We start from the raw sequence: 23,766 nt of genomic DNA on the forward strand, positions 1-23,766 counted from the left end.
CTACCTCAGAGGGTTACGGGAAGGATTAATGAGACAATGTCCATAAAAACCTGAACTTGGACGCTCCCACAGAAACGCTTAGGAAAAAACACTCCGCTGATTTTAGAAGTCATCACAAATGACGAGCTAAGGAGTGAGCAGGTGGACATTGTGGGAATGTTTAGCTCTTCACTTGGGTGCTGAGTTCAGGTTACGATTAGATATTTTATGCATCAAATCTTACATAGGAAGAAGCTGTCAGCAGGAGAGGGATGTGAGTTCCCATGTGTGGAGAGCCCCAGAGGCAGCCCAGTCTCCCTTCTGCCACTGGCACCAGGGCACAAGGGCGAGCGTTTTGGGGTTGCCCACCTGCCATAGTGGGAGCCCCAGGAAGTGGAGGCATCCGCTGGCCGTGCCCGGGTCCGGGGGGGGCGGTTGAGGGTGGTCGCCGGGCGCGTCGGGCTGCCCTGGGCTGGCTGGTGCAGGCTGTCTTCCAGCTGCAGACGGAGCCGAGACACTTCCTCTTGCAGCTCTCGGATGGCCTGGCTGGGGTGGGGGGTGGGACAGAAACAAAGACAGGATATACAATGCACTGGGTGGCAGCCACCCTCAGAGGGCCACCCTGATGCCCGGGGCTTGTCCCTTTCCAGTGGGCCCCGAGTCCAGCTCTGCCGTCAACTGATTCTGGAACTTCCTTGTGCCTCCATTTTTCTTGCTACCTATCTCGACTCCTCTCTGAGTTCACGTCCCTGTGCATTCAGTGGGCAAAGCAGTACGTCCTTCGAGGTTCACCCAACCCCCCCCACCCCATACAGGGCCTCTGAAAAACCAGTGGCACATTGTCAAGATCGAGGGGAGGATGCAGAATCAAGAAGGTATTGCTGAAGGTCCACTTTAAAATCTGCATTTTGACCTGCCTGGGCTGCCCTCCATTCTTTTTTTTGTTTGTTTTTAAATATTTATTTATTTATTTATTTGACAGAGCGAGAGAGAGAGAGAGCACAAGCAGGGACAGTGGCAGGTCAAGGGAGAAGCAAGGAACCCACTGCGGGGCTTGATCCCAGGACCCTAGGATCAGGACCCTAGCCAAAGGCAGATGCTTAACCGACTGAGCCACCCAGGCTCCCCCTGTCCTCCCTTCTTTTACCTCTGTCTATAGAAATGCTAACTAACAGTCTAGGCCTGGTTCCTTCTCACCCTTACTCAGCCCGTCCCTCCTGGGGTCCCCTGAACATTTCCCACATTGTCTAAGCCTCTCTGTCCACCGGTGACGGAAGACGCTTGGATGTGAGCAGGCTGCAAGTGCAGGGCGCTCTCTACAAGGCTGCTGTCATGCCCGGGGGACCCCCAAACTTGGCCCAGCCTCCTATTGGCAAGCATCTCAATGAGCTGCTAGATTCCATGGGGTAAGTACTGTTTGCATCTCTCTCCACCCAGCACCTGAATCTCAGAGTCTCATCTGAGAGCCCGGCATTCAGATGCTGGCGTCACGGCAGACAATTGTCCCCCAACACCCTGCACAAAAGCCCCCTACACACAGAGTGTCAGCGTCTGGGCTCGGCATGGCCTGGGCTGCCGAGCCGAGATGCTCCATCTCCTCCTTGGGCCAGCTTCTGCGGCGGGGCTCCCCTCAGCGTTCCTTCTTGCTTGGTGGCCCTGGACTGGAGGGTGAGTGTCTCCTGGCACCACCTGCAGCTCTCAGCCTGTGTCTGGGGAGCCGAGAGCTCTCTAGCTAGGCCCTGGGCAGTGTATGTCCAGGGCAGCCGGGTCTCCTAGCAATCCCCAGGGAGACATTTGTTGGGGTTTCCAAGGCAAACAGCAGGGCATCTGCAGGAGAGCGAGAGCTCACGTCACCAGTTCACGCCTGCATGCAGGACTGGAGGGCACCTCTGGGAGCAGAAGGTCCTGGAGTGAGGGCCCGGGACTCCGAACACTCGCCGGGGTGTCACTGGTCCCCTCTGGGTGTTTCTGTCAGGATCTCAGTCTTGCTGACTTAATTCTTTCGTGACCAAGAGCCAAGTGGCATTTCAAGTTCATCTTTGTAAAGATGTAAACTGTTTCCCCTGCTGAGTTCCCCATCTCTGTATCAGCATCCAACTGGTTGGCCAGCCAGAAGTCTGACTCATTCGAGACCCTTCTCCCTCCCTGAACGCCCCCAGAAGTTAACCATCTCCCAATTCCTAGGGGCCCAATGCCTAAATGTCTCTTCAAACGCACCCCATTCCCGCCGACTGGCCCCACGGTGTCTGTCCTGGGCGGGGGGGGGGGGGGGGAGGTGTGGCTTTCTTGGCAGTCTGCCCGCCTTGCCTTTCTCACCCAGCTAGTGTCCAGAGAACTTCTAAAACGTGAACCTGACCTCGCCACTCCCATTTAGAATCCCCCTCATAGGCCTCAGCTGCATCTGTATACATTTGTGAATATTCAGTGAACTCATTTCTCTGAGCTGAGCTACCATCCAAATCTCTCACCATGGTGTTCACAGCCCTCCGAGGTCCCCCCAGGTCTCCCGGGCTCCTTCTCCACTGCTCAGCGCTTACCACTGCACCCACGCTCGGGGACCCAGCTAAAATGAACGTTTGGCTCTGCAAAGGTGATGGGCACTCTCTCACCCATAGGCCTTTGCACATGCCGTTTTCCCTGCTAGGAGCTCTTCTGTCTCTCTTCCTTCTGGTCTCAGCTGAGATACCCCTTCCTCCGGGAAGCCCTCCCTGAAGCCTCTGACTGGGCCTGATGTCCCTTGTCTGTTTTCCCACAGTCTTTGGAGGCTCTGCGGCCACTGCATTCAGACTGCGGAGCGTGACCGTGTGTTTCTGTGCGCATCCTACAAGATGGTGAGCCTTTCTAGGCCAACGACTGTCTTGTCCACTACCGTATTCTCAGGAGCTAGCGTATCGCTGACCCCTAAGCTCGAATCCCTCTGCTGGTGTCACAGGAGACTGCAGCAGTACCCTCATTAAACTCTGGCCCAGAAGGGAAATGCCAGCCCTTCACCCACCCTTGCAAAGAGGGAACATGACAGCCCATGATGGCACAGGCCCGGAGGCCTCGGATGGGGTCCCGCAGAGCAGCCTTCCCCATACACCTGGGACAGATACCCCCAATCCAACAAAGGCATGGGATTGATTATTGGCCAAAAGCAACTCAAAGGAGAGGTAAGAGGGCTGGCCACCCTATTTTCCCACTTCTGTTCAACCAAGCAAGGAGCAACGTTCTTAGTAGAACAGTTGCGCTTGTTAAAAAGAAGAGAATCGAAGACCAGTCCCTTCTCAGTTCATACAATGACAGCACCAACTGCTGAAAATCCATTCCTGGGAAGTGTACACCAGCCTTGGAAGAGAAATATATGGGGGGGGGGGGGCAGGGAGCCAGGCTCAGCACCAGAAAGGTGAACCCCTAGGTCATTTCCCACTGGCCGGGGAAGTGTCCTCAAAGTCCACATCAGTGAGGTCCCACGGAATGGCCCCGAGTTGGGAGGCAAGACACCTGGGTCCGAGGGCCCCCGCATGGCCACCACCGGCCGTGACTGCTGAGCAAGCCCCAGCCTCTCCCGGGCATCACTCGCCCATCTCTGCTGGTCCGACTTACTCTCGCCCTGTCCTGGTGAGGAGGAAGGTACCAGTGCTCTCTGCTGCTCCATGGGGCAGAGTGGCAGCTGCGGGGGTCAGGGTGGGCGGGGGGCTGATTGTCGCTCTGGGGGGGAGCTGTTCGGAAAGCCGCTTTCGCCCCTCGAACTCTGGGCCAGGGACCGCTAAGGAGGCAGAAAGACACCAAGGTGAGTTTGCCCAGAGAGGACCCTCGAAGCACGAATTTCTGCGGGTAGAAGGATATGAGCAAAGTGGGAGTGCTGGCTGAGGTCATAACTGAATTTTCCAATGAGGTCACTGGCCCACTGACCTCAGAACCCGAAGATGTGGTTTTTCCTGGGAGCTTGGAGTGCAAAGCTGGGTCTGCAGAGCTGTTTCTACCTATGTTTCCTGCGCTATCCACCATTTCAGTACCAGATGTGGGTCTTCAGGAATATTCCTCTGTAAAGAGCTCATTGCTCCTTCACGTGGACCCCCGCAAGCTCTGCCGTGCATCACCGTGTTGTTCTGGGTCTGACTCCAGAGCCCCCATGCCCCCCTAAAATTACAGCCACACCTTTGCCTGTGGCATGCTTCTGGGGAAAATGTTCAAAACTTTAGGCTCTCAAAGGCATGAGCGACCAGAGGTTAATACCACTCACCTGGCCCCTGCGTTAAAAACAAGGAGCCCTTGGAACACTAATCAATAATACAGAAAGGAACAGACTATTGATACAGGGAACCATCTAGATGAATCTCCAGAGAAAGGCTAAGTGAAAAAGCCAAACCCAAAAGCGTGTCGATCATTCCACTTGTAGAACATTCTTAGAATGACAAAATTATAGATATAGAGGACAGAGGGGAGGTCACCAGGAGTTAAGGAGGGCGTGGACGTGATATGTCCATAAAGGGCAACATGAGGGGTCCTGGTCAAAATCTGCACCATGGTTTTGCAAGATGTTACCACTGGGGGAAACCAGGTGAAGGGCACATGGGATCTCCTTGGATTATTTCTTACAACTACATGGGAATCCATAATTGGTCAACTTTTATTTAAAGTTTAATTTTAAAAGTTTTCAATATGAGCCTTGTAAAGAGCCTTTGGAGGGGTGAGGGGTGACTGGGAGGAGCTGGGGTTCTGATCATGCTGTTTGTTTGGTCTGTGTTCATTTTGTGAAAATTCAATTTATGCTCTTTCCTGTATGTTTGTTTTATTTCACTAAAAAGCGAATGTGCATCTTTTTAAAGGTTTAAAACTGAAATCACAGGATTTAAAGACATGGAATGTTCATGACACAGTGTTTAGTGAACAAAGGAGGTTATTAAACACTCACAGATATTCTGATCCCATTTCCATTTTAAGTGTATCTAAATAAACACACATTGGCAGAGAGGACAGCCCACGGGTTCAACACCCAAATGTGGCAGCGATGGTTTCAGCATATTTTTTTCTCTTTTCCCTAGAGTTTCAAATATTCCCGCCATGAACCTGTAGGATATTTTGTATCTTAAAGGGTAATGCAAGTTTTTTTGTTGGTTTGATTTTTCAGTCCACGCCGTCCGGCCACTCCCAGGTTCTGGCCAACCCAGATGCATCCACTCACCCATCTCGGCCACCAGCGCCCGCTCCTCGCGGAGGCTCAGTGCCCTCTGCTGCAAGGGACTGGCCCTGCCCGAGGGTCGCCTCTGGGCTCGGCTCCTGGGTGTGCTGGGCTCCGAGGCTCTTCTGGGGACTGGAGGACCCCTGGTCTGGGGGTGGGAGGTTGCATCCTGGGCCTCAGATGAAGTGAATGGCTGAGCCAATGTTCCTGTAGTGCTGGGGGAGCGTGGAGGGAGAGACGTGTTGAGATCGTACAGACAGACCCTGGCCTCCGAACCCTTCCACAGGCTAAGCCAATGAGCTCCTGACCTTTGGGACTTGGCACCCCTGCATGCACAGTGTTTCTGAGGATGCACCCCCATTATACATGCATTTCTGTATAAACTGCCGAGCTGTACACCTGCCTACCCACAGATGCAAGATTATAAAGCTCAAGTTCATTTTTAAGAAAATATACAGAGAAACAGAATTTCCAATCCTTTCTTCCCATGCAGCCCTGAGTTGTCAGGCAGGCCTCCTGGAGCGGGGGGGGGGAGGGGGGGGGCGGCTGCACCAGCTTTGGAGGCTGTCACTCTACATGGTGGCTCATCAGTCCACCCTTCACCCAAATCCCCTCCTCAGACCTTGCCTTGGGGTTCTGTCCCTGTCTCTTCCCAGGTAGTCCCCCTGATTGCCCTTTATCCTTGTCTTCTGCTCACCTTGCACCACCCTCCTGTACATCTCGTTCCCCATTCACTCATTCATTTGCTCAACAGATACTTATTCCCCAGGCTGTCGATGACTGGCTGAGTGATGCTGGGCTGGTCACTTTCCCTCTCTGAACCTTGGTGCCCTTCTATTGATAAGATGGAGGCAAGGAACCCTGGTTGGGGGATGAGATGAGGGCTCTGAGAATGCCCAGACCATCGACCCCTGCTCTGGGCTCATGGCACTCTGATTCCCAGGCTACCCCTCCATGGGAGCGACCCTGATGGGGCAGGGGGTCCTGGAGTACCTGATGTGGGAGAGCCGGTGCTCTGGGGTTTGGGTGAGGGGCGACACTCTGCTGGTTTCTGAGCCCACAAAGCCACTGTCTGTCTCCGGGGACGCCATCCAGGGCTCCTGAAAGAGGCGGTGTCCCTTTAAGGCTGAGGAATGTGTCTGAGGCAGGCTGGGAAGCCCTTCTCCAGGCCTGGCCTGGGCCTCACATTCCAGAGGCTCCCAGGCTGGGAGGCTGGCCCGGCTCCCAGCAGCCAGGCCCGGGTATGAGGGTCCTCAGGCGAGGGTCCTCAGGCGCTCGGAACCAGCACCAGGCCAACAGCTGGGACTCCACGCCCGGAGCCTGAGCAAGTCCTGCTTCCCTGAGACCCTCGGGAGAGATCCTGTGGCAGATGTCCTGAGCTGAGGAAGAGGGGAAGGAGAGGAAGGAGAAAGCCGCCTCCTCGTCTCCTCGTGGGGATGGGATTCATACTTCCACACGTCTTCCCGCTTGGGCCTGGAATGCCATGGTCCTGTCAGACGCAGAAATGCCCCGGGCCAATGAATCGGGAGAATCAAATTCATCCAACGTGCACCCCTCCTCCTAGTGAAAGGCACGAAGAAGACAAACAGGCAACACAGTGCCTGCCCTCAACACGTTCACGGTCTGGTGCAGATTTCTTACGACAGGGTCATTAGGACTACAGAGGGGGGCGTGTGTGTGTGTGTGTGTGTGTGTGTGTCTACGTGCATCTATATGCATTGTTCTATGGGAGGATCCATAGCATAAGTGACATTTCCAAGGTGACCTGTGACTCCTGCGACAGTTTAAAAATTGCCGCCCTAGTCACCAACAGGCCATGCAGTCAAGGACTGCCCCTCCAGTCTGTGCTCAGCAGGCTCAGAGAAATACAGACATGGGCCACAAGCTCTCAGAGGACAAGCAAGAACCCCTGGCGGGGGACAGGGGTAGGGGGACCCACAGCAAAGAGGTAGCACTGGGCATAAGCCCTGAATGTTTGGCAGAACTGTAACTGGCAGGGACTGGGAACAGCAGGAATTCTGGAAGGGTATGAGCAAAGGCCCAGGGGCAGATATCTCCAGGAGCCCCACACCCCATGTGGATGCTTACCTCTAGGTGGGACCCCCCAGCTTGGTGCAGAGACTTCTGGGGAAGGTGCTCAGAGATGCCACTTCCCTCTAAGCTGGTCAGACTGCTCTGGTGCGATCCCGCAGTCCTGGTGCCTCGAGGGTGGGGTGGCCTGCTCGGGCCTGGAGGGGCTGCCTTGGCTTTGTGCAGGCCCTGGAGGTACCCATCTCTGGCCGCGGATGCATGGACGCCTGCTGGCTTTACAGACCCCATCTGCTCCACAGTCTCCCTGGCGGGGAGGAGGAGAGACACACCGACTCTGAGCCCTGGCAGGGGCTGCCCAGCCCTGTCCTGGGAGCCAGACGCCCCTGGCGGCCCACCCTGGTGTTGTCATCTTCTAGCTGTGTGACCTTGGGCAAGGCACCGTCCCTCTCTGAACCTTACTTTTCTCATATGTCAAATGTGGATGGCCAACAAAACCCGCCCAACACAACACAGCGACAACAGTGTGGAAACAAATGAGCTACAGTATCATTTCTCAGGCTTCGGGAACTTGGGTCCTCTCCCTCCTACCTCAGCCCCTTCCAGAAACTTTAATCTCCTCAAAGCCTTATGTCATCATTAGAAATAGAAGATCAGTATTTTGTCTGACAAATAGACACTAACTTTAGACATAAACAGAAGACACATGAAAACAGTATTATTCTGTTCTCGACAGATCCTGTCATCTGGGCTCTGGGCCCAAGCTTGCTCACGTGTTCTGTCTCTTTCTTTCTCTCTTTGTTCTTAAAGGAAGATCAAGAGAGGCACTGAGGATGTAATGGCACCGAAACCTTCTCCTTGATGTACTTGGAAGGTCTGAGACTCAAAAGGAGAACAATAGTACCTAGCACTGCCTCTGTCCTACCAAAGACCATGTCCACCCCACCCAAATCACTGCAAGTGCTCTCGGTGCTGTATTTGTCCCACGGCTTGGAGGGACGTGAGCAACAGGTCACGAAAGCCATTGCTAAGTGGCAAAGAGCCATCTCGGTCACTAGGACCATTACCACCCCTGTGGTTTCAGAGTTGGTTTGGGGACAAATCGGGGGGCCTCATGGACATACTTGAGGGGGGCCCTGTGACTTCTTTTGGCCAGTGCTGGGAGCTGCCTTATGGGGATCCTGGTGGCCTCGGAGTTTCCTGGAGCTGGAGCTGGCCCGTCCACTTCCACTACATGGCCTTGCCCGTCTTCCTCCTCCTCTTCCATCTTCACGGCTTCCGGGAGGGACTTCACGCTGAGGTACCTGCAGAACGCAGAGGAGCATGACTTCTGCCCAGGAAGGCCAGCCAAGGTCCTGTCACTGGGCCGGACCCCCTGGCCTTCCTCCTGGTACTCACCGCTCCAGGAGGCCATGGAGATCCTGCTCCACCTGCAGGTCCTTGTGCCTGAGTGGGGCTGGGAGGCCCAGGGGCCTGTCCTCCCCCTCATTGCTGGCAGCGCTAAGCTCCACGTTCACGAGCGATGCACAGGGGCCCATGCTGCTGGTGGCATCAGGCTGGGGCCAGAAAAGCAGAAGGACAGAGATTCAGCAGACAACCAAACACCACTTTTTAGGGACCTACCTTATACCAGGCTCATGCTGGGTGCTGAAGAGTCATAGGTGAGACTCACGGACCCTACCACGAGTTCATGCGTGGGCAGAGTGTAGGGAGTGGAAGGTGCGATCTTTAGCACGGACTGCCGTTAACTGAACGTCTACTCCCCGCCAGGCACGGTTCAGACAGCACCTCCCGATAAGCCCAGCAGGGATGGCTATTACAGCCCATTTTACAGACAGGAAACTGAAGCTCAAATGATTTGCCCAAACTTACAACAGAAGCGAGGGCCAGAGCTGAGATTTGGACCCAGATTTCCTTCCAGAAGCATCTCTCCTCACTTGCTCCGTTAAATATGGACACCCAGCCCCCAAAACACCTTCCCTGAGGAAGCATGGGAGCCGCTCAAGATGAGGCACTTGGGTTTTCACCCATTGGTGCATGAGGCAGCACCCAGGGGAGGTTTCCCCAGTGCGAGAGCCTCCCCCACATCCCTAGGCCTCCAAGGGCTCCGCCGTCAGGGCTATCTCACCAGCGCCCAGCCCTCCGGCAGCCCCTACCTCACCTGCCATGCTGGCCCTTTCTCCTCCTCTGTCCCCAACACAGCACGGGCAGCAAGGTCTAGAGACTCCCCTGCTGTCCCTGGTGTGACCGCTGTACCCTCACTCTGCTCAACTATATGCCACGTAAACAGTGATCGTCTCCCAGGGGCTTGTGATGTGGGCCGGAGAGAGACTTCTACAAAGTCCCTTCTGCGTCGGGCCCTTGTCTAGTGTCTCCTGATCTGTGACTAGTCCCCTGGACTGAATAGTCCCCTGGGATGCTGGAGGCCATCCCTTCCCCCTTTCTTCTCACCCCCAGGGCACATCCAGGCAAACGGGCCTTCTACACCTCTCTCAGGTCCACCCACAACTCTCCATCTGCCCTGCCCCCACCCCACCTACCTGCAGACCTTCTTTGAACACGCCCTGCTGAAAAACGCTGCAGAGTTTAAGGCCAAACCCTTGCCAGGACTCATAAGCCCCAACATCATGGGGCCCCTGCCTCCTCTCCAGCCAGCACTCAGACAACTGCCCCCTCACGTTCCATACTCTAACCACAGGGCCTTTGCACAGACTGTTTCCCCTGCTGCATGGCTTCTCTTCTTTTGCATGAAGCAAGTCCCACTCACCCTCAGATCCCATTAAAACATTTCTTCCTCAAGGAAAATTTCTCCTGCCCTTTAACCTCAGTCACGTTACCCTGTTACCTACTCTCCTAGCGTCCCATAATTCTCCTTCGGAGCCCTGAGCAAAATAGAATTAGTCCAGCTAGACAGAAAATGCCATGAGGGTAGAGGCCACCCGTTTCTGTCTGCTTCCCACTGAATTTCCACCATGGGCCAGCGCTACTGGCACTTGGCACCTACTTCCCAAGTATGTAGGGAAGAAGCCAACTAATGGAGAAGAGAAGGAAGGGATGGTCCCGTGTGGCTGGGCAGAGAGGTACCTGAGGGCAGAGGGTCTGGATGGCGGGGGTGGAGGCTTGTCCTGAAGGAGAAGGCAGGCACGCCGGCTGGTGCGGGGAGGGCGAGGCTGGGAGGCTGGCCGGAGTGCAGTCTGACCCGACTTGCTTAGGCTCCTGCTGGTTCTGGTCCATGTGGTCCTTCAGCTCTTCCAGGCGAATTCCCAGCTGGAATATCTTCTCCTCTAGCTCCCTGCAACGGGGAGACACCAGCACCCAGAGCCTGTCATAGCAGCCGCATCGGGCAGGGCTGGGAGGCCGAGCTTCCGAGCACAAACCCCAGAGAATGCCCACAGAGGGTGCATTCAACGTCCTAATTTGGATTACGTGGAGAACTCGACAAAACAAGGTGAAAAGGGACTCCACTGGGAACCAGGAGGCCTCTGCCACCAGCAGGCTGTGGGACCTTGAGTCAATCCCCCCTCTGGCCTTGGTTCCCCACTCTGATGAGTGCTTTCGGGTCTCATCTCCAAGGTCACTTCTCATTGCAGTGAGTCCAAAAGGACACCGATCTCAGCCTTCAGGCGTTCCCCCACCTGGATATGTTGCCAATCAGGGTAGGATTTCTCCCTGTTCCTGTAGTGGATGAAGTATGAGGACGAAGTGTGCCCCTCCTGGTGACCAAGGGAACCAGGGGCCTCCCTCCCCAGCACATACCTGCCAGGATCGAATTTTCCAGGTGTCCCCTGGGAGCCGGCAAGCTGCTGGGCCGGTTGCTGCTCCCTGCAGGCCTTCAGGTACTCCTCCTCCAGGGCTGTATGGACAGCCTTTAGGCGCTGGAAGACCTGCAACCAGACGAGGCCAAGTGGACTGAGCACCCAGCCCCCCGGGGCTCTGTCCCTGCAGATACAGTGGCTGAGACACATGGCGGTTGGGTGTGTGTGGGGGGCAGGAGACCCATCCTCTGGGCCCCCAAGTCGCTGGAAGGCTGGAGTTCGGACTCTAAAACCTACCGCCCCAGTCTAGCCTCTGCCATCAGAGTAGCAGGGCAGAGGCACAGCTTAGAGCCTTGGCACCAGCTCCAGAGAGCACCAGTCTCTCCTGGGTAGAGCTGCAAGTTCTCTGATGTTCCATGGTGTCAAATACACCATCACTCTGTCCCCATAAGGACCTAGTACTTGAGAGACCACGGATCCTCATGCTTCTTTTCCAAACTGTGGATCTGGACACATGAGTCCCTCTGTTCCCAAATCCTTATAGACTAGCATGACCGATGATCTTATCACCACCATACTATGGATAATAGTAGCTAACATCTACTGAGCACTGAGGCTCTATGCTAAAGTGCTTTGTGTTATTCATTATTCAGTTAATTAATTCAATTAATTTAATATTTAAATAATGAATTTAATTAATTCAATAAATTTAATATTCACCAACATAATCCTAATGAGAGAGGTAGTTTATCATCTTCATTTAAAGAGGAGGAACTGAGGTTCAGAGAGGTTATTTAAGTTGGTGAAGGTCACACAGTGAGCGAGCAAGCAAACTGTAGTCGGAATTTGAACCCAGGTCCTCTAGCTCCAGAGCTCATGGGCCTAGCAATGATGCTAGGCCTCCGTAGCAAATGTGGTGAGAGCTAACAGACAGCTAAGACTGTGGGAGGTTGGATCATCATCCCTGACTTATTATCATCCCCATCCTACTCCTTCTATACAGAGGGCAGACTGAATTCAAGGGCAACCTGGAGTCTAGTTCCCGGGCAAGCTTGATCTTCCAACAGCTCTCGACCTCCCCAGATACGGGGGAATGAAGATAGAGGGGAAGAAAAGGAATGGTTTTTGATGTTCAAGGTCCTTGCTCACCCTCTCAATGAGAGACTATAACACAAAGCACACATTTTGCAATTGGAAAAACGGATGATGTCTACATGCTAACACAGTCATTAGGAACATAGTAATGACACAGTGAAATACAGTATTGTTTTTACAAACCAAGTGTGCTGCGTTTGCCCCTCTCCACCCCTCCTGGGCTCTTCTCCCCACCTCCTCTGTGCCTCCGTTGACACCTAGCTCCCCACCTGCTGGGAACAGTCAGTCCTGGGCTTCCTGGATGCTGCCCACAGCCCTGCTAACCACCCCTGCCTCAACCCCCTCACTCCCAGCTTCCAGAGCCCCACCTGCTCCTTCCCAGGATCGTGGCTGATGCAGCAGAAATCTAGATTTTATACATGACTATAGTTTATCTAGAAATACCAAAGTCCAAAAGGAAATAAGCCAGTAATGGTTAGATTAAGGCTCTCCTCCCCTTTTCCCCTTGGTTTTCAAATATTGGGCAATTACTTTTATAATAAAGAAAAGTAAAGAAAAGAGAAAGTCTTTTTCTGGTGGCTGAGAAGCAGCATAGTCAGTGGGAAGCAGTGCCGGCCAGTGATGACCACGCTGGACTTGGGGTCTGGGCTGCCCCATTCCATTCCAGTTAAAGGGGGTGATGACTGTAACTGCCTTACTGGTTTTCTACGAGAAAATGAAACCATGGGCATCCGAGGCTCGCCACGGTGCCTGGCCCACCGTCATCGCCGCCTAAGGAGCGGTAATCCGCGCTATCATGATCGTGGTCCTGGCAAGCTAAGCAGTGTGTGTCTGCGATTCTCTGGCCTGTCCTGTGGCAGGCAAGGCTTCGGGGATGCGTCTGTGGGAGACAGCTCCAAGGGCATCTCCCACAGTGGCCGGTACCTTGAGTTGGTCCTGGGCTGTCAGCCGTCCCGCCTGCATCAGTCCTGCAAAGGCCTCTACCTGGGCATTGGGACAAAAGGAAACACGGTCCATTAGTCCAGACCCTGGAAGATGGGCCCTGCAGGGTGTCGCATTCATGCTTTGGCACCAGGAACTGGGCCCCGCCTCAGGACGTGGGTTTTCTGCCAAGCACGGAAAGGCGGATGCCAGACATTGACTCCACCATGGGCCTCGGCCCTGGCAGCGTTTGAAAAAAATCAAAGTGGAGCCTCCCAGAATTTATCGATCGCAAAGCACACTCACTCATGTGCATGAAGGCCTATGAGCCAGGAATGTTCACTGCAGCATAACTGGGGGGCAATGGGAAACGATATAAAAGCCTACCCGTGGAATAGTATGCAGCCATCAAGAAGAGGAAGGGCTATGTGTACCTGCTCCCGTATAAAGTAAGACCTACTTTTCAGTGTCAAATCAAGGGACAGGCCAGTCTTTATAATACGCTACCATCTGTATAAAATATCCAGAGAATAAAAAAGGAAAAATATAAATACACATTTGCCTGTATATTATAAACGACCTCTAGAAGGATGCAAGAAACTAAAACATTGATTGTTTCTGGGGCAGAGAACTGGGTGGCAGGGGCAGGGTGGGGGACAGGGATGGGGGGAGGCGTTTCTACTATACGCATCTTTTGAACTTTGAACAAAGTGAATTCATTGCCTACCCAGAAATATTCAACTTCGGGATATTAAAAAAGTCAGGGTACAGCGTAGCATACAAATGTGACCATTTCTATAAACACATGTGTGTGTGTGTGGAACTTTTTTGCACAAAACAGAAGGGCAAGTACGGGAAAACAGGGTTTTTACTGAATATGCCCTTTGTACTATGTGAGGGTCTTTACCATGTACGTCTATTACCTTTACAAAAAAATTGTTAACTAGGCAAAAAAGGGCAAAGGTGATTTGGGAATTTCTGGGATTTCTAGGAAAGCTCTAGGTTAGTGCCAAAATATAATATAGAAATTTATATAATACAATGATATTACATAACATATATATAAAATAGAAGTGTAATGCAAGCTACCTATACAATTTAAAATTTTCTATAAAATAAAATTTTCTAATAGCCATATTTAAAATGTAAAGAAGTAACCAGTGAATTAATTTTAATAGTACATTTTATGACCCTAAACTATTATTTTGACATGTAATCAATGAAAAAATTACCAATGAGATATTTTATATTCTTTTGTCACATTACGTCTCTGAGATCCAGCATATGTTTTCCACTGACAGAACCTCTCAGTTTGGACCGGCCACCTGTCAAGTACTCAGGAGCCACATGACCTGTGGCTCCTATTCAAACAAGACAGCTCTAGATCATCGGGGGTCAGCTGGTGGCCCAGCTCCTGTTCAATGTGATGACCTTGGCTTTGCTTTAGAACACACAGGACAAGAAGGCGCATCCCTCCAGCGACGGGACTCAGAACGGTGGCGATTACACAGGATAAAGTACCTGTTCATGTTACTACGATACATGTATAAAGACATTCGGATCAGCCAAAGAAGCTGGATACAAAAGGACAACTATTCTAGGACTCTATTTATATGTAATGTCCAGAAGAGGCAAACCCATGGAGACAAAGTAGGTGAGCAGCCGCTGGGGGCCGGGACAGGGGGAATGGGGAGCGACCCCTTCATGAACATGGAGTCTCTTACTGGGTGATGAAAATGTTCTAAGGCCGACTGTGGGGATGGCTGCATGACTGAATAGAGTAAAACCCACTGAAGCATTAACTTTAACACAGAAAATTGTGTGATATGTGAATTCTATCTCAGTAAAACTGTTACCAAAAAAATAAATAAATAATGGTATTTCTCTGAAGGAATTTTTTTATGGACACGGTAATATATGTAACTGTTGCATTTCCCTTTTTGCATTGACAGCTGGGAAGCTCAAAGCATTCAGGGTCCAACAGGACATTTTGTTTATTCACTTTACGCTAAGTTCACTCTGGTTTTTTCTACCCTTACTTCCCCTTTGCCCCCAGTTTCCTTCCTTCTGTCTTCAGAAGGTGGTTATAATGCAAGTTTTTTTCTCAGCTGCTCTAAAGCCCTTTTGGCAGAAGGCCAAGTGTATAGTTATAAATAGACCTGCAAACAACTCATAGTTACTTGGACTGTTTGGTGAAAATATAAAGGCCCTTTGAGAAGGGACTGAGAATGGATGTCTGTAATGAATTAATTAAGAAAGTGGGGTGATTTATCCTGAAGAGGAACAGGTAGAGTGGAGGTTCTGTTATCCTTCCAGAATCCTTGGAAGGGCTGAGAGTCTCCCCTGGCGGGGGACCCAGGAGATACTTTCAAGCACAGCTGGAGAGAGTCTGATGAGACACGGTGCCAACAGAGGGAGTGAAACCCAGCGCTGAGTGACAAGGAGGAGGCTCTAGACCGAATGGTCTCTAAACCAGGGCAGAGGCTCACGTCTTCGAGATGGCCAAGTTACCTCCAGCAGGGGAGGAACAAGGGAGCCTTGTGGAGAGCTTCTTACTCAAGCAGGCAGAGGCTCTGCTTTCTCCAGGTGAGTTGTGTCTCCCCGGAGCAAAGCTGGGCTTCCCCTCACCTTGGCCATGAACCGGCTGGCCTGAGCGGCCAACTCCTGGGTCCGCTCTGCTGATGGCTGGTCCTGGGTGATGCCTGGGTTCTCCAGAAGCCACGCTGGGGCAGACGAGGAGGGGTTCAGGTCTCCTTGAGCTGACGGCCACCCTAGAATGCACAACCACTCAATGCTGGGGCCAAGAACTGTCCTTCCTGGGGTGAGGGACTCAGCGAACCTCAGAACCACACCCGCCATCATCAAGCTACAACTGTCATATTGCAATCACGCTGTCCTCACATGGGCCCCAGGATGCGGGATGGGCGGTGTAGTCCCAGGTACAGGGGAGAACAAGGTCTGGCTCTGCCCTAGAACGCACAGCTGGGGCCAAGACAGGCCTCTGGTTTCCCGGTCAGTGGATCAGGCTCTAACTCAGAAAGACTCGGGTTCAAATCCCCACCCTCTCCCTTCCCCTATAGCAGTGTGACCTTCAGCATGTCCTCGCCTCTCTGAGCCTTGGTTTCCTTGACTCTCAGTGGGACTGATGGGGAGATTAACTGGGATCATGCATGGCAAGCCTTGGCGCAGAGCCTGGCCCCGTGGGGGCTCCATAGTGACAGCGCTCTCTGTTCTGCAATGGGCCCAAGATCACCCAACTGCCAAGTGCAGAGTTGGGCTTTTCCCAGGCTGCTCTGGCTCCAGGCAAGATGCTTTCCACATCTCCATTTGCCCTCTTCAGCTCAAAGGTCCCAGAGAACTCGTCTCCCTCCCTCCCCTGGTCTGAAGCCAGTGTCACTCCAAGAAGAACCAAGTGCCCCCAGAGCAGAATCACAGGCAGAAGGCCCTCCAGTCCCATTTCCTCTCACAGGCTCACCTGAGGTCCCAGAGGTCTGTGGGGCTTCGGCAGGGCCCGACCACCGCAGCACAGAGTGGGGCTGTGGGATGCTGAAGGACAAAACCTTGGTCCCCTGGGGCGCTGTCCCTGTGTGCATGCTGTGGCTGGGCTGGGGCTGGTCCGAGTACAGGTTCACCTGTCCGGGAGGGGAGGCATGAGCAGAGCCAAGTCAGGGATGGGGCAAGCCTCCCAACAGGCCTCCCCTTCATTCACACCATCACTTAGGCCCTCAACAAACATGCCTTGTAATAATAAATACTACCATTAGTGGAGCCCTTGGGTGGGGGCCAAACACTGGGTCAAGGACTTACAGGCCCTTTCATCCTCTCTTTATGGCAGCTCTGAAGGGGAGGCAAGGCAGGGACTATCATCCCCATTTCACAGAAGAGGAAACTGAGACTCTGGTTAAGTCACTCACTCAAAATCTCCAGCTATAAATCCTTGGGCTCAGATTGTAACCTGCTGTGACCCTAAAGACTATGGTTTTCCATATAATCATTTTTAATATTTGTTATAATAATTCACAGTGTAACCACAATTATAATTAATATGGTATTTAACATACAGCAAATATAAATATAGTTATATACTATTTGTTATTAATAAAAGTATTTCAATCATAATTATCACATTGATAATAATAACAGCAATTGATGGCTGTTTGAATGAGTGCGTAAACCAACAAGTGAACAAACTAATCACTCAGCTATAGCAGGTCTCCATCCCTTGAGGGTGGATTTCAAATGGTAACCAGCCCAGTCTGGAATCAGGCCGATGGCCAAGGAAGACCATGTGAAGCACAAGATTAGAGGAGACCCATGTAGGGATGGTGGTCCAGTGCAGGGGTTGGCCAACTAGGGTCTGTTTTTGTGAATACTGTTCTAGTGGACACAGCTATGCTTGCTTATGTATTATCTATGGTCTTTCATGCTACCATGGCGGTGCTGAGTCATTACCACAGAGGCTGTATGGCCCACAAAGCTAAAAATATTCACCAGTGGCCTTTACCACTGGCCACTTCTGAGTCCTAGAACAGGTGATTTAACTAAGTTCTCTGTGCACAAAATGAGTTCTCAATAAACAGAAGCCACCATCCTCATATTCATCATCACCATTATTACTGTTGTTACCATCGTTACACATCACAATTCCCAACATCACCATCACTATCATCATCACCATCACTATCACCAGCGCCATCATCATCCCCATCATCATCACTATCACCATCATCAGCATCACCACCATCATCACCATCACCATCATCACCATCATCACCATCATCATCACCATCACCATCACCATCATCACCATCATCAACACCATCACCATCACCATTAACACCATCACCACCACCCTCACCATTATCACCACCATCATCACCATCACCACCATCATCACCATCACTATCACCAGCGCCATCATCATCACCACCACCATCATCACCATCATTGCCATCATCATCATCACAATCATCACTATCACCATCACCATCACCATCATCACCATCATCACCATCATCAACACCATCACCATCACCATCAACACCATCACATCACCACCACCCTCACCATTATTACCATCATCATCACCATCACCACCATCACTATCCTTATCACCATCACCTCCATCTTCACCATCACCACCGTTATCACCATCACCATCATCACCACTATCATGGTCACCATCACCATCATCACCACCACTATCACTATATTTACCACCATAACCACCATCATCACCATCACCATCATCACCATCATCATTCTCTCCATCATCATCACATCACCATTATCATCACCATTGTCATTTATGGGGCCATCATGGAGGCAGGTCCCTGGAAAAGCTATTCCCCTGTGGTGCCTCAGTGCCCTCCAGCTGGTCAGGCAGCTTATCTTACTGCTCCCTGCTGCCCCAGGGTCAGGAGTGGGCAGTTCAGGGTACGCCTGATAGACGGAGCTCCCTGGTCCCCAGGCAGGCAGCCTCTCCCTGCTTAAGCTGCTCTTCACGTCCTAGCTGTGGCAGAAAAATCTACTCCAAAGTGAGGGACAATGGCCCAGCATTGCCTGGCCCCCATCGCCTCCCCCTCCTTCAGACCCAGCCTCTGATGAGAACAAAGCTGGATTTTAATAATCCTCTCCGCCATCTGCTCAGACCCGCCTGTGGGGGTTTTCCCACTAGCACCCCTTTCCTCCCATGGTGACCCAAATCTGGGGAGGCCCTCCTGCATACTTCCCCTGCCCCACCCTGCCCCTCCCCCCGCCTCAGGCCCTGCCCACCAAGGCCCAACCTGGGGAGCAACAGGAAAGCACTGTTTCAGCCTAGGGGCCTAAAGCCCTTATAGGGGCCTGGGAAGGGGAAGCAGGGGGGGGGGCGATGAGGGAGGGGTGGGGGGTGGGGGTGGGGTGGGGGGTGGGGGTGAGTGCAGATAATTTGAAGCTGCTTAGGTCCCTCCCTCTTGGGGTCTGTCTCTGGACTTAGCCAGCACCCACCCCAGCGCCCCAGGGCACCCCTTTTAAGCCAGGGTGTCCTGTGGAGCTCCCTGAGGCTGGATTAGCTCCCTCAGGGGGGTTAATCAGTGAACAGTAGACCAGCAAGGGTGGGCAACACAGGGTTAAATAACTGACTAGTCTTTGCACAGATGGGTTTCTCACAGCCTTTAAAATGCTAATGGGCTTTATGAATGGGGCGAGGAGCAGGGGAGTAGAGAGAATAGGAAATGTTTCCCCCAGCTCCTCTGAAGACTAACCTCCATGCTCCCCCCCACCGCCCCCAACATCTCTATCAGGGTCTCTGGGACCAACTAGTGGTCAGCAGAACACACAATTGAGGAAAGGCAGTTTTCTGCAACCTCCTCCCCCAACTCTTCCTGGGGTAGTTTCTGGTCTCCTCAGCCCCTCCAGATGCCCCTGCAGCTGAGCCAAGGGACAGCAGCTGGGGGGAGGTGACAGCGTGGCAGCAAATCAGTGAGATCACCATCAACTGTGGCCCTGAGCTGGGGGAGAGAAGAGAGCCCTGGCTCCCTGCCCCACCCCCAGTGAGGTTCCAGGGGTGCCCCCAGGCCAGGCCTTGGGACACCCCACCCCCAGCTTCCCCAGCTGCAGGGCCCACCACTGCTTAGTCTGGTTCTGCTAGAGAAGGTGGGGTTAACAGTGGGCTTAGGAGCCAGACTGCTGGGCTCAAGGCCCAGCTCTTGCACCTGCTTATTGAGCGATGGGCAAATTTCTTAGCTTCCCCGTGCCTCAGTTTCCCCAGTGGTAAATAACTCCGGACAGTGTTCAGTAAACATCGCTATCACTGCTGCTACTAAAACATCATCATTCTGCCTCATCCCTGTGCCCCTGTCACATGCCCGGCACCAGAGCCCAAATCCTGCTCACCCAGGTGTGGGGAAAAGAGCGCCCATCCTGCAATCAGGCAGACATTGGTTTAATCCCCGACTTTTAATCCCTTACCAGCTGTAGGGTGTTGAACAAACCACGGCCTGGCTGTGCCTCAGTTTTCTCTTGTGCAGATCAAATGAGGTGACCCTGGTAATACTTAGCCTGGGGCTTGACACCTTTTTACTGCTCAGTACATGCCAGTCGCTTTCCCCTAGGTCCCCACCCATTGCTGCCCACCACTGCCGGGCTGGCCTGGGTGTCCTGAGGGCAATGTCCCCAGCCTGGCTCCCTCCCACATGGGTCCACCCACACCCTTGGGCGCTGAGCAGAGTAGGGGGGGGCGCGCTCAGCAAGTCCCTGGGGTGTCCACTTCCACCGGCTTAGTCTGAGGGAGCAGTAACACTTCTGCCTCCATGAACTGGCCTCCCCGGCAAGGGATCTGAGCAGGAAGCCACACCGGGGTCTCCTGAGTCTTCAGGGTGGAGTCTACAGAGCTGGAGACAGGGTGAAAAGCCTGGCTGACCCATGGGACCATGCCATCCCCTCCCTGATCGGGTTCCGTGTCCTCTTCAGCCCACCGGGATGGTAAGCTTTGCCTGTACGGCCCGGCAGGGGAGACTGGGGGACCGGGAGAGAATCATCCTGCTTCTGGAAGAGTCTGGCTGACCTATGCTCACCCTTCTCTTGAGGAGAACCCCCAAACTAAGGAGTCATTTTTCCAGAAAGTGAGAGTGGGTGAGCTGGTACTGAACCATTCCCAGCCTCTCCCACCTTCCCTCCTATGCTCCTCTCGCACACAAGAGATGGGTCTGGGTCATCAGCCGGAACAAGGTGACCGCCCAGGGGGAGACTTCGGGTCCCCACCGGGCTGGGGGAGCACCCATGACAGGAGGCCCCCCGGCTATGCTCCCTTGGTGTCCACGCCTGCCCTGTCCTTGGCACACATGGGCACCCAATAAACAGCTTCATATTAATAATATTCAAAAGAAGAGTCCCCATCTCTTTGGAAGTATTTGCCAGGCCCTGGTACATGCTTTTCATATAGTGACTCACTCGGAGGAAGCAAGGAGAAGAGGGAGGGAGGAGATGCTCCAAGGCTTTGCCCCTGACCTTGAACTCTGGCAGCCTCTGCCCGTCCTGGGGACCCAATTCCCAATTTGTTAGCCAGGGGAGCTGAGCGTTTGGATTTAATGGCCAGTTCCTCTCTCCTTGGAACTTCTAGGAGTCTGCAGCCATGTGGGCATGGATCCCCCAGGGAGGATGCCTCACCAAGCCCCACCTGCGTCCTCCCCAACTTCCCCTGCCCTCCCACCCTGACTCTGGCTCCGGAGTTCAGAGAGCTAGAAGGAGCCTTAAGACATTGGGGGGAACCCACTGGCTCCCAGGATTTCGCCGATGTCCCCAAGGAGGCCAGGATGGAAGGGACCTGCCCGCATCCTGACGGGTGTGGGGACACAGGAGAACTGCTCCCAGAACAGGACCTCTTCCGTTTTCTTATCAGGGCTGCCTCAGAGACACTTCACCGAAGTGCCTCTGGAGGCTGGACAGCAACCTGTGGCAGGGGAGGGGTCCTGGAGCACGACAGGGACAGGCCAGGTGGGGGCCCTGAGAGAGCAGGCAAGGGAGAGGGAAGGTCCGCATCTCTGCACCTTAGCTCCCATCCCCCCCTCCACTGTGGCCTGATGCAGCAAGAGGCGGGGGAGGGGACACAGGAAGCCATGAGGGGCTGTAAGAGGCCCCACTTCCTGCCTCACCCCCAGAAAGGGGAAGGCCCCAAGTGAGAATTCACAGCCTCCTCCCCAGGCAGGGTGGGGGCTGAGCAGGATGGGTGTGGATGGATTTCCCCCTCCTCACTCCCTCTGCTACAATACTGGACATTCAGTCAGGGGGTGAGGGGGGAGGCTGTGCATGAGACATTGGGGAAGGATCAGGCCCAGGAAATAAGCACCAGGAGCCGAGCAGAAACTCTGTGCTACTCCCTTGAGGCTCAGAGAGCCCAAGAAACTTGCTTGGGGTCACACAGCCACTCAGTAATGGAGCCAGGAGCGGAGCCCAAGTGGTATGACCCCAGAGCTGCTCTGGTGAAAATCCTGGGAACCCAGATTCTAGGATTCAAGGACATCAAAGTTCATCAATGATAAAGGAGATGGAGCCCAGAGAGGGCAAGGTCAATGCCCAAGGTCACAGAGGGACCCTGTGGTAGACTGAGGATTGGGTTCTTCTATATCCCCGGGGTCTCAGGAGGTAGGAGCAAAGACTGTGGGGGAGTGTCATCTCTCAGGGGCCAGGCCCCCACCGCCACCCTACCCCAGCCAGTACCTTGGCCCCAAGGCGCAGCTGGTCAATGGTGTTCTCAGCCTCAGCGTACTTGGTGAGGAGCTTGTGGTAGTCCTCCTGCGGGAGAGGGGGAGCAACAGGGTCATGCACCCATACCCCTCACCATGAGACCCCTCAGGGGAGCCCAGCCTCCAAAGGGTTCCTCAGAGTGCAAGAGCTCAGAGGTGGGAGCTAAGCCAAGCCCGGCAGGCTCACATGCAACCCACGCCCCCACGGCCAAATTCTGAGTGGGAGAGGCGCAGGACAGCCTGCTAACTTTGCTGACAGTAAATCAGGGATGAGGGCTTCTGGGCTGGTTTACCTTGATGCATAACCCCTGTCACCGAGGACTGCAACTACATGCTCATCCGTCCTAACTCCCTGTGCGTCTGTCAGCTCTGTGGGCTGAGGCCCACATCCGTCTTCCCCCCTGCTCTATTCCCAGTGCTTGAGGAGCATGCGCTTCCTAAGTGGGATTTTAATGGTGGATGGAATGAATCATCCAAGGGTCCCATAGAAGATTTGGAAATCACAATCGCATGTACTCAGAGTCACTACTTGCCCCAGACAAAACTGAACAGCTTCATCAAACAAGTCACGGCAGGGAAAAGGCGAAAACAAATGGCACCTGCCGTCTTTGAAGGATATCGGGGAACAGATGCATTGCTCTGAAAACTGGGGAGTAGAAGGACAGACGCAAGCATTTCTCCTGTGTTTCCCACATGAACAAGACCTTGGTAACCAAACAGTCGATGAGGGAAAATTTTACTTTATAGAAGATTTCCAGCAAGTAAATGCAGAAGGAATGATAGCATTAGGATACTACCACTTTATCACCCCAAAGGGAGGACTGCATCAAGGCCATGGCCATCGGTGGCCATAGACATCACAAATGAAAGATGAGCAAGCATCCCGTGACTAACCACCTGTGACATGCTCTTGCCAAAAAAAGAAAAAAAAAAAAAAATCCTACCCAGATGGAGCTGGTGGTCTGGAGGGGAAATAAGCAGATGGTTGCAACCCAAAAAAGCTTCGAGCTCTAGACTGACAACATACAGGACAAGGAGAGGACAGTGGAACATAGGAAGAGATACGAGACGGTGTGTCGGCAAATTCCGGAATGTGGAAGACTCTAGAGGACAGGACTGGTTTCCTCAACAAATAAACTAAAAGGAAGAAGGAGATCTGAAAAAAACGGGGGTGGGATAGGGGAGACTTGAAAGGCACATTTGGACCGTGATTAGGACCAACTGAAATAAACAAGCCATTTATGAGACACAGGGGAGATCTGAACATGGACCGGATATTGGATAATATTAAGGAATTGGGGTTGGCTTTTAGGTATGCTAATGGGATCGTGATGTTTCAGAGAGAGTCCTGATCTTTAGACATACACACTAAAATATTTCTGGGTAAGACGATTTGAGGCCTGAAATTTGCTTCGAAATATTCCAGTATGGTGAGTGGGGGAAGAGGTGAGGCCACAGGTGAAAAAGGCTGCTGGGGGCGGGGCGGCGGGTACCCGGGGGTTCATTGTACCATTTTCTGTCTTGCATATGTTTTGAATTTCTCACAGTAGAAGTTAAAAACACACACACGCAGATTATCCTTGCGGCGTGAGTGTAAGCG

At 53.0% G+C, this 23,766-nt stretch overlaps 1 protein-coding gene across 2 annotated transcripts in view; it reads right to left on the reverse strand.

Annotated features, from left to right (window-relative positions):
- Positions 1-23,766, reverse strand: part of AKNA (AT-hook transcription factor) — a 52,614-nt gene that overhangs the window by 10,000 nt on the left and 18,848 nt on the right. For both annotated transcript variants that reach the window (XM_081803454.1, XM_081803453.1), the window contains exons 4-16: positions 22,141-22,215; positions 16,418-16,574; positions 15,571-15,713; positions 12,946-13,005; positions 10,928-11,055; positions 10,256-10,463; positions 8,570-8,727; positions 8,296-8,475; positions 7,232-7,478; positions 6,137-6,243; positions 5,147-5,358; positions 3,565-3,727; positions 349-525 (exon numbers count right to left, since the gene is read on the reverse strand). In XM_081803454.1, coding sequence (XP_081659580.1) covers positions 349-525; positions 3,565-3,727; positions 5,147-5,358; positions 6,137-6,243; positions 7,232-7,478; positions 8,296-8,475; positions 8,570-8,727; positions 10,256-10,463; positions 10,928-11,055; positions 12,946-13,005; positions 15,571-15,713; positions 16,418-16,574; positions 22,141-22,215 — 2,015 coding nt within the window. The remainder of the gene's footprint in view (positions 1-348; positions 526-3,564; positions 3,728-5,146; positions 5,359-6,136; positions 6,244-7,231; positions 7,479-8,295; positions 8,476-8,569; positions 8,728-10,255; positions 10,464-10,927; positions 11,056-12,945; positions 13,006-15,570; positions 15,714-16,417; positions 16,575-22,140; positions 22,216-23,766) is intronic.

The sequence above is a fragment of the Leptonychotes weddellii genome, chromosome 14 (assembly GCF_054177405.1).
Source record: "Leptonychotes weddellii isolate Sample4059 chromosome 14, ASM5417740v2, whole genome shotgun sequence".
In the NCBI taxonomy this organism is placed as follows: domain Eukaryota; kingdom Metazoa; phylum Chordata; class Mammalia; order Carnivora; family Phocidae; genus Leptonychotes; species Leptonychotes weddellii.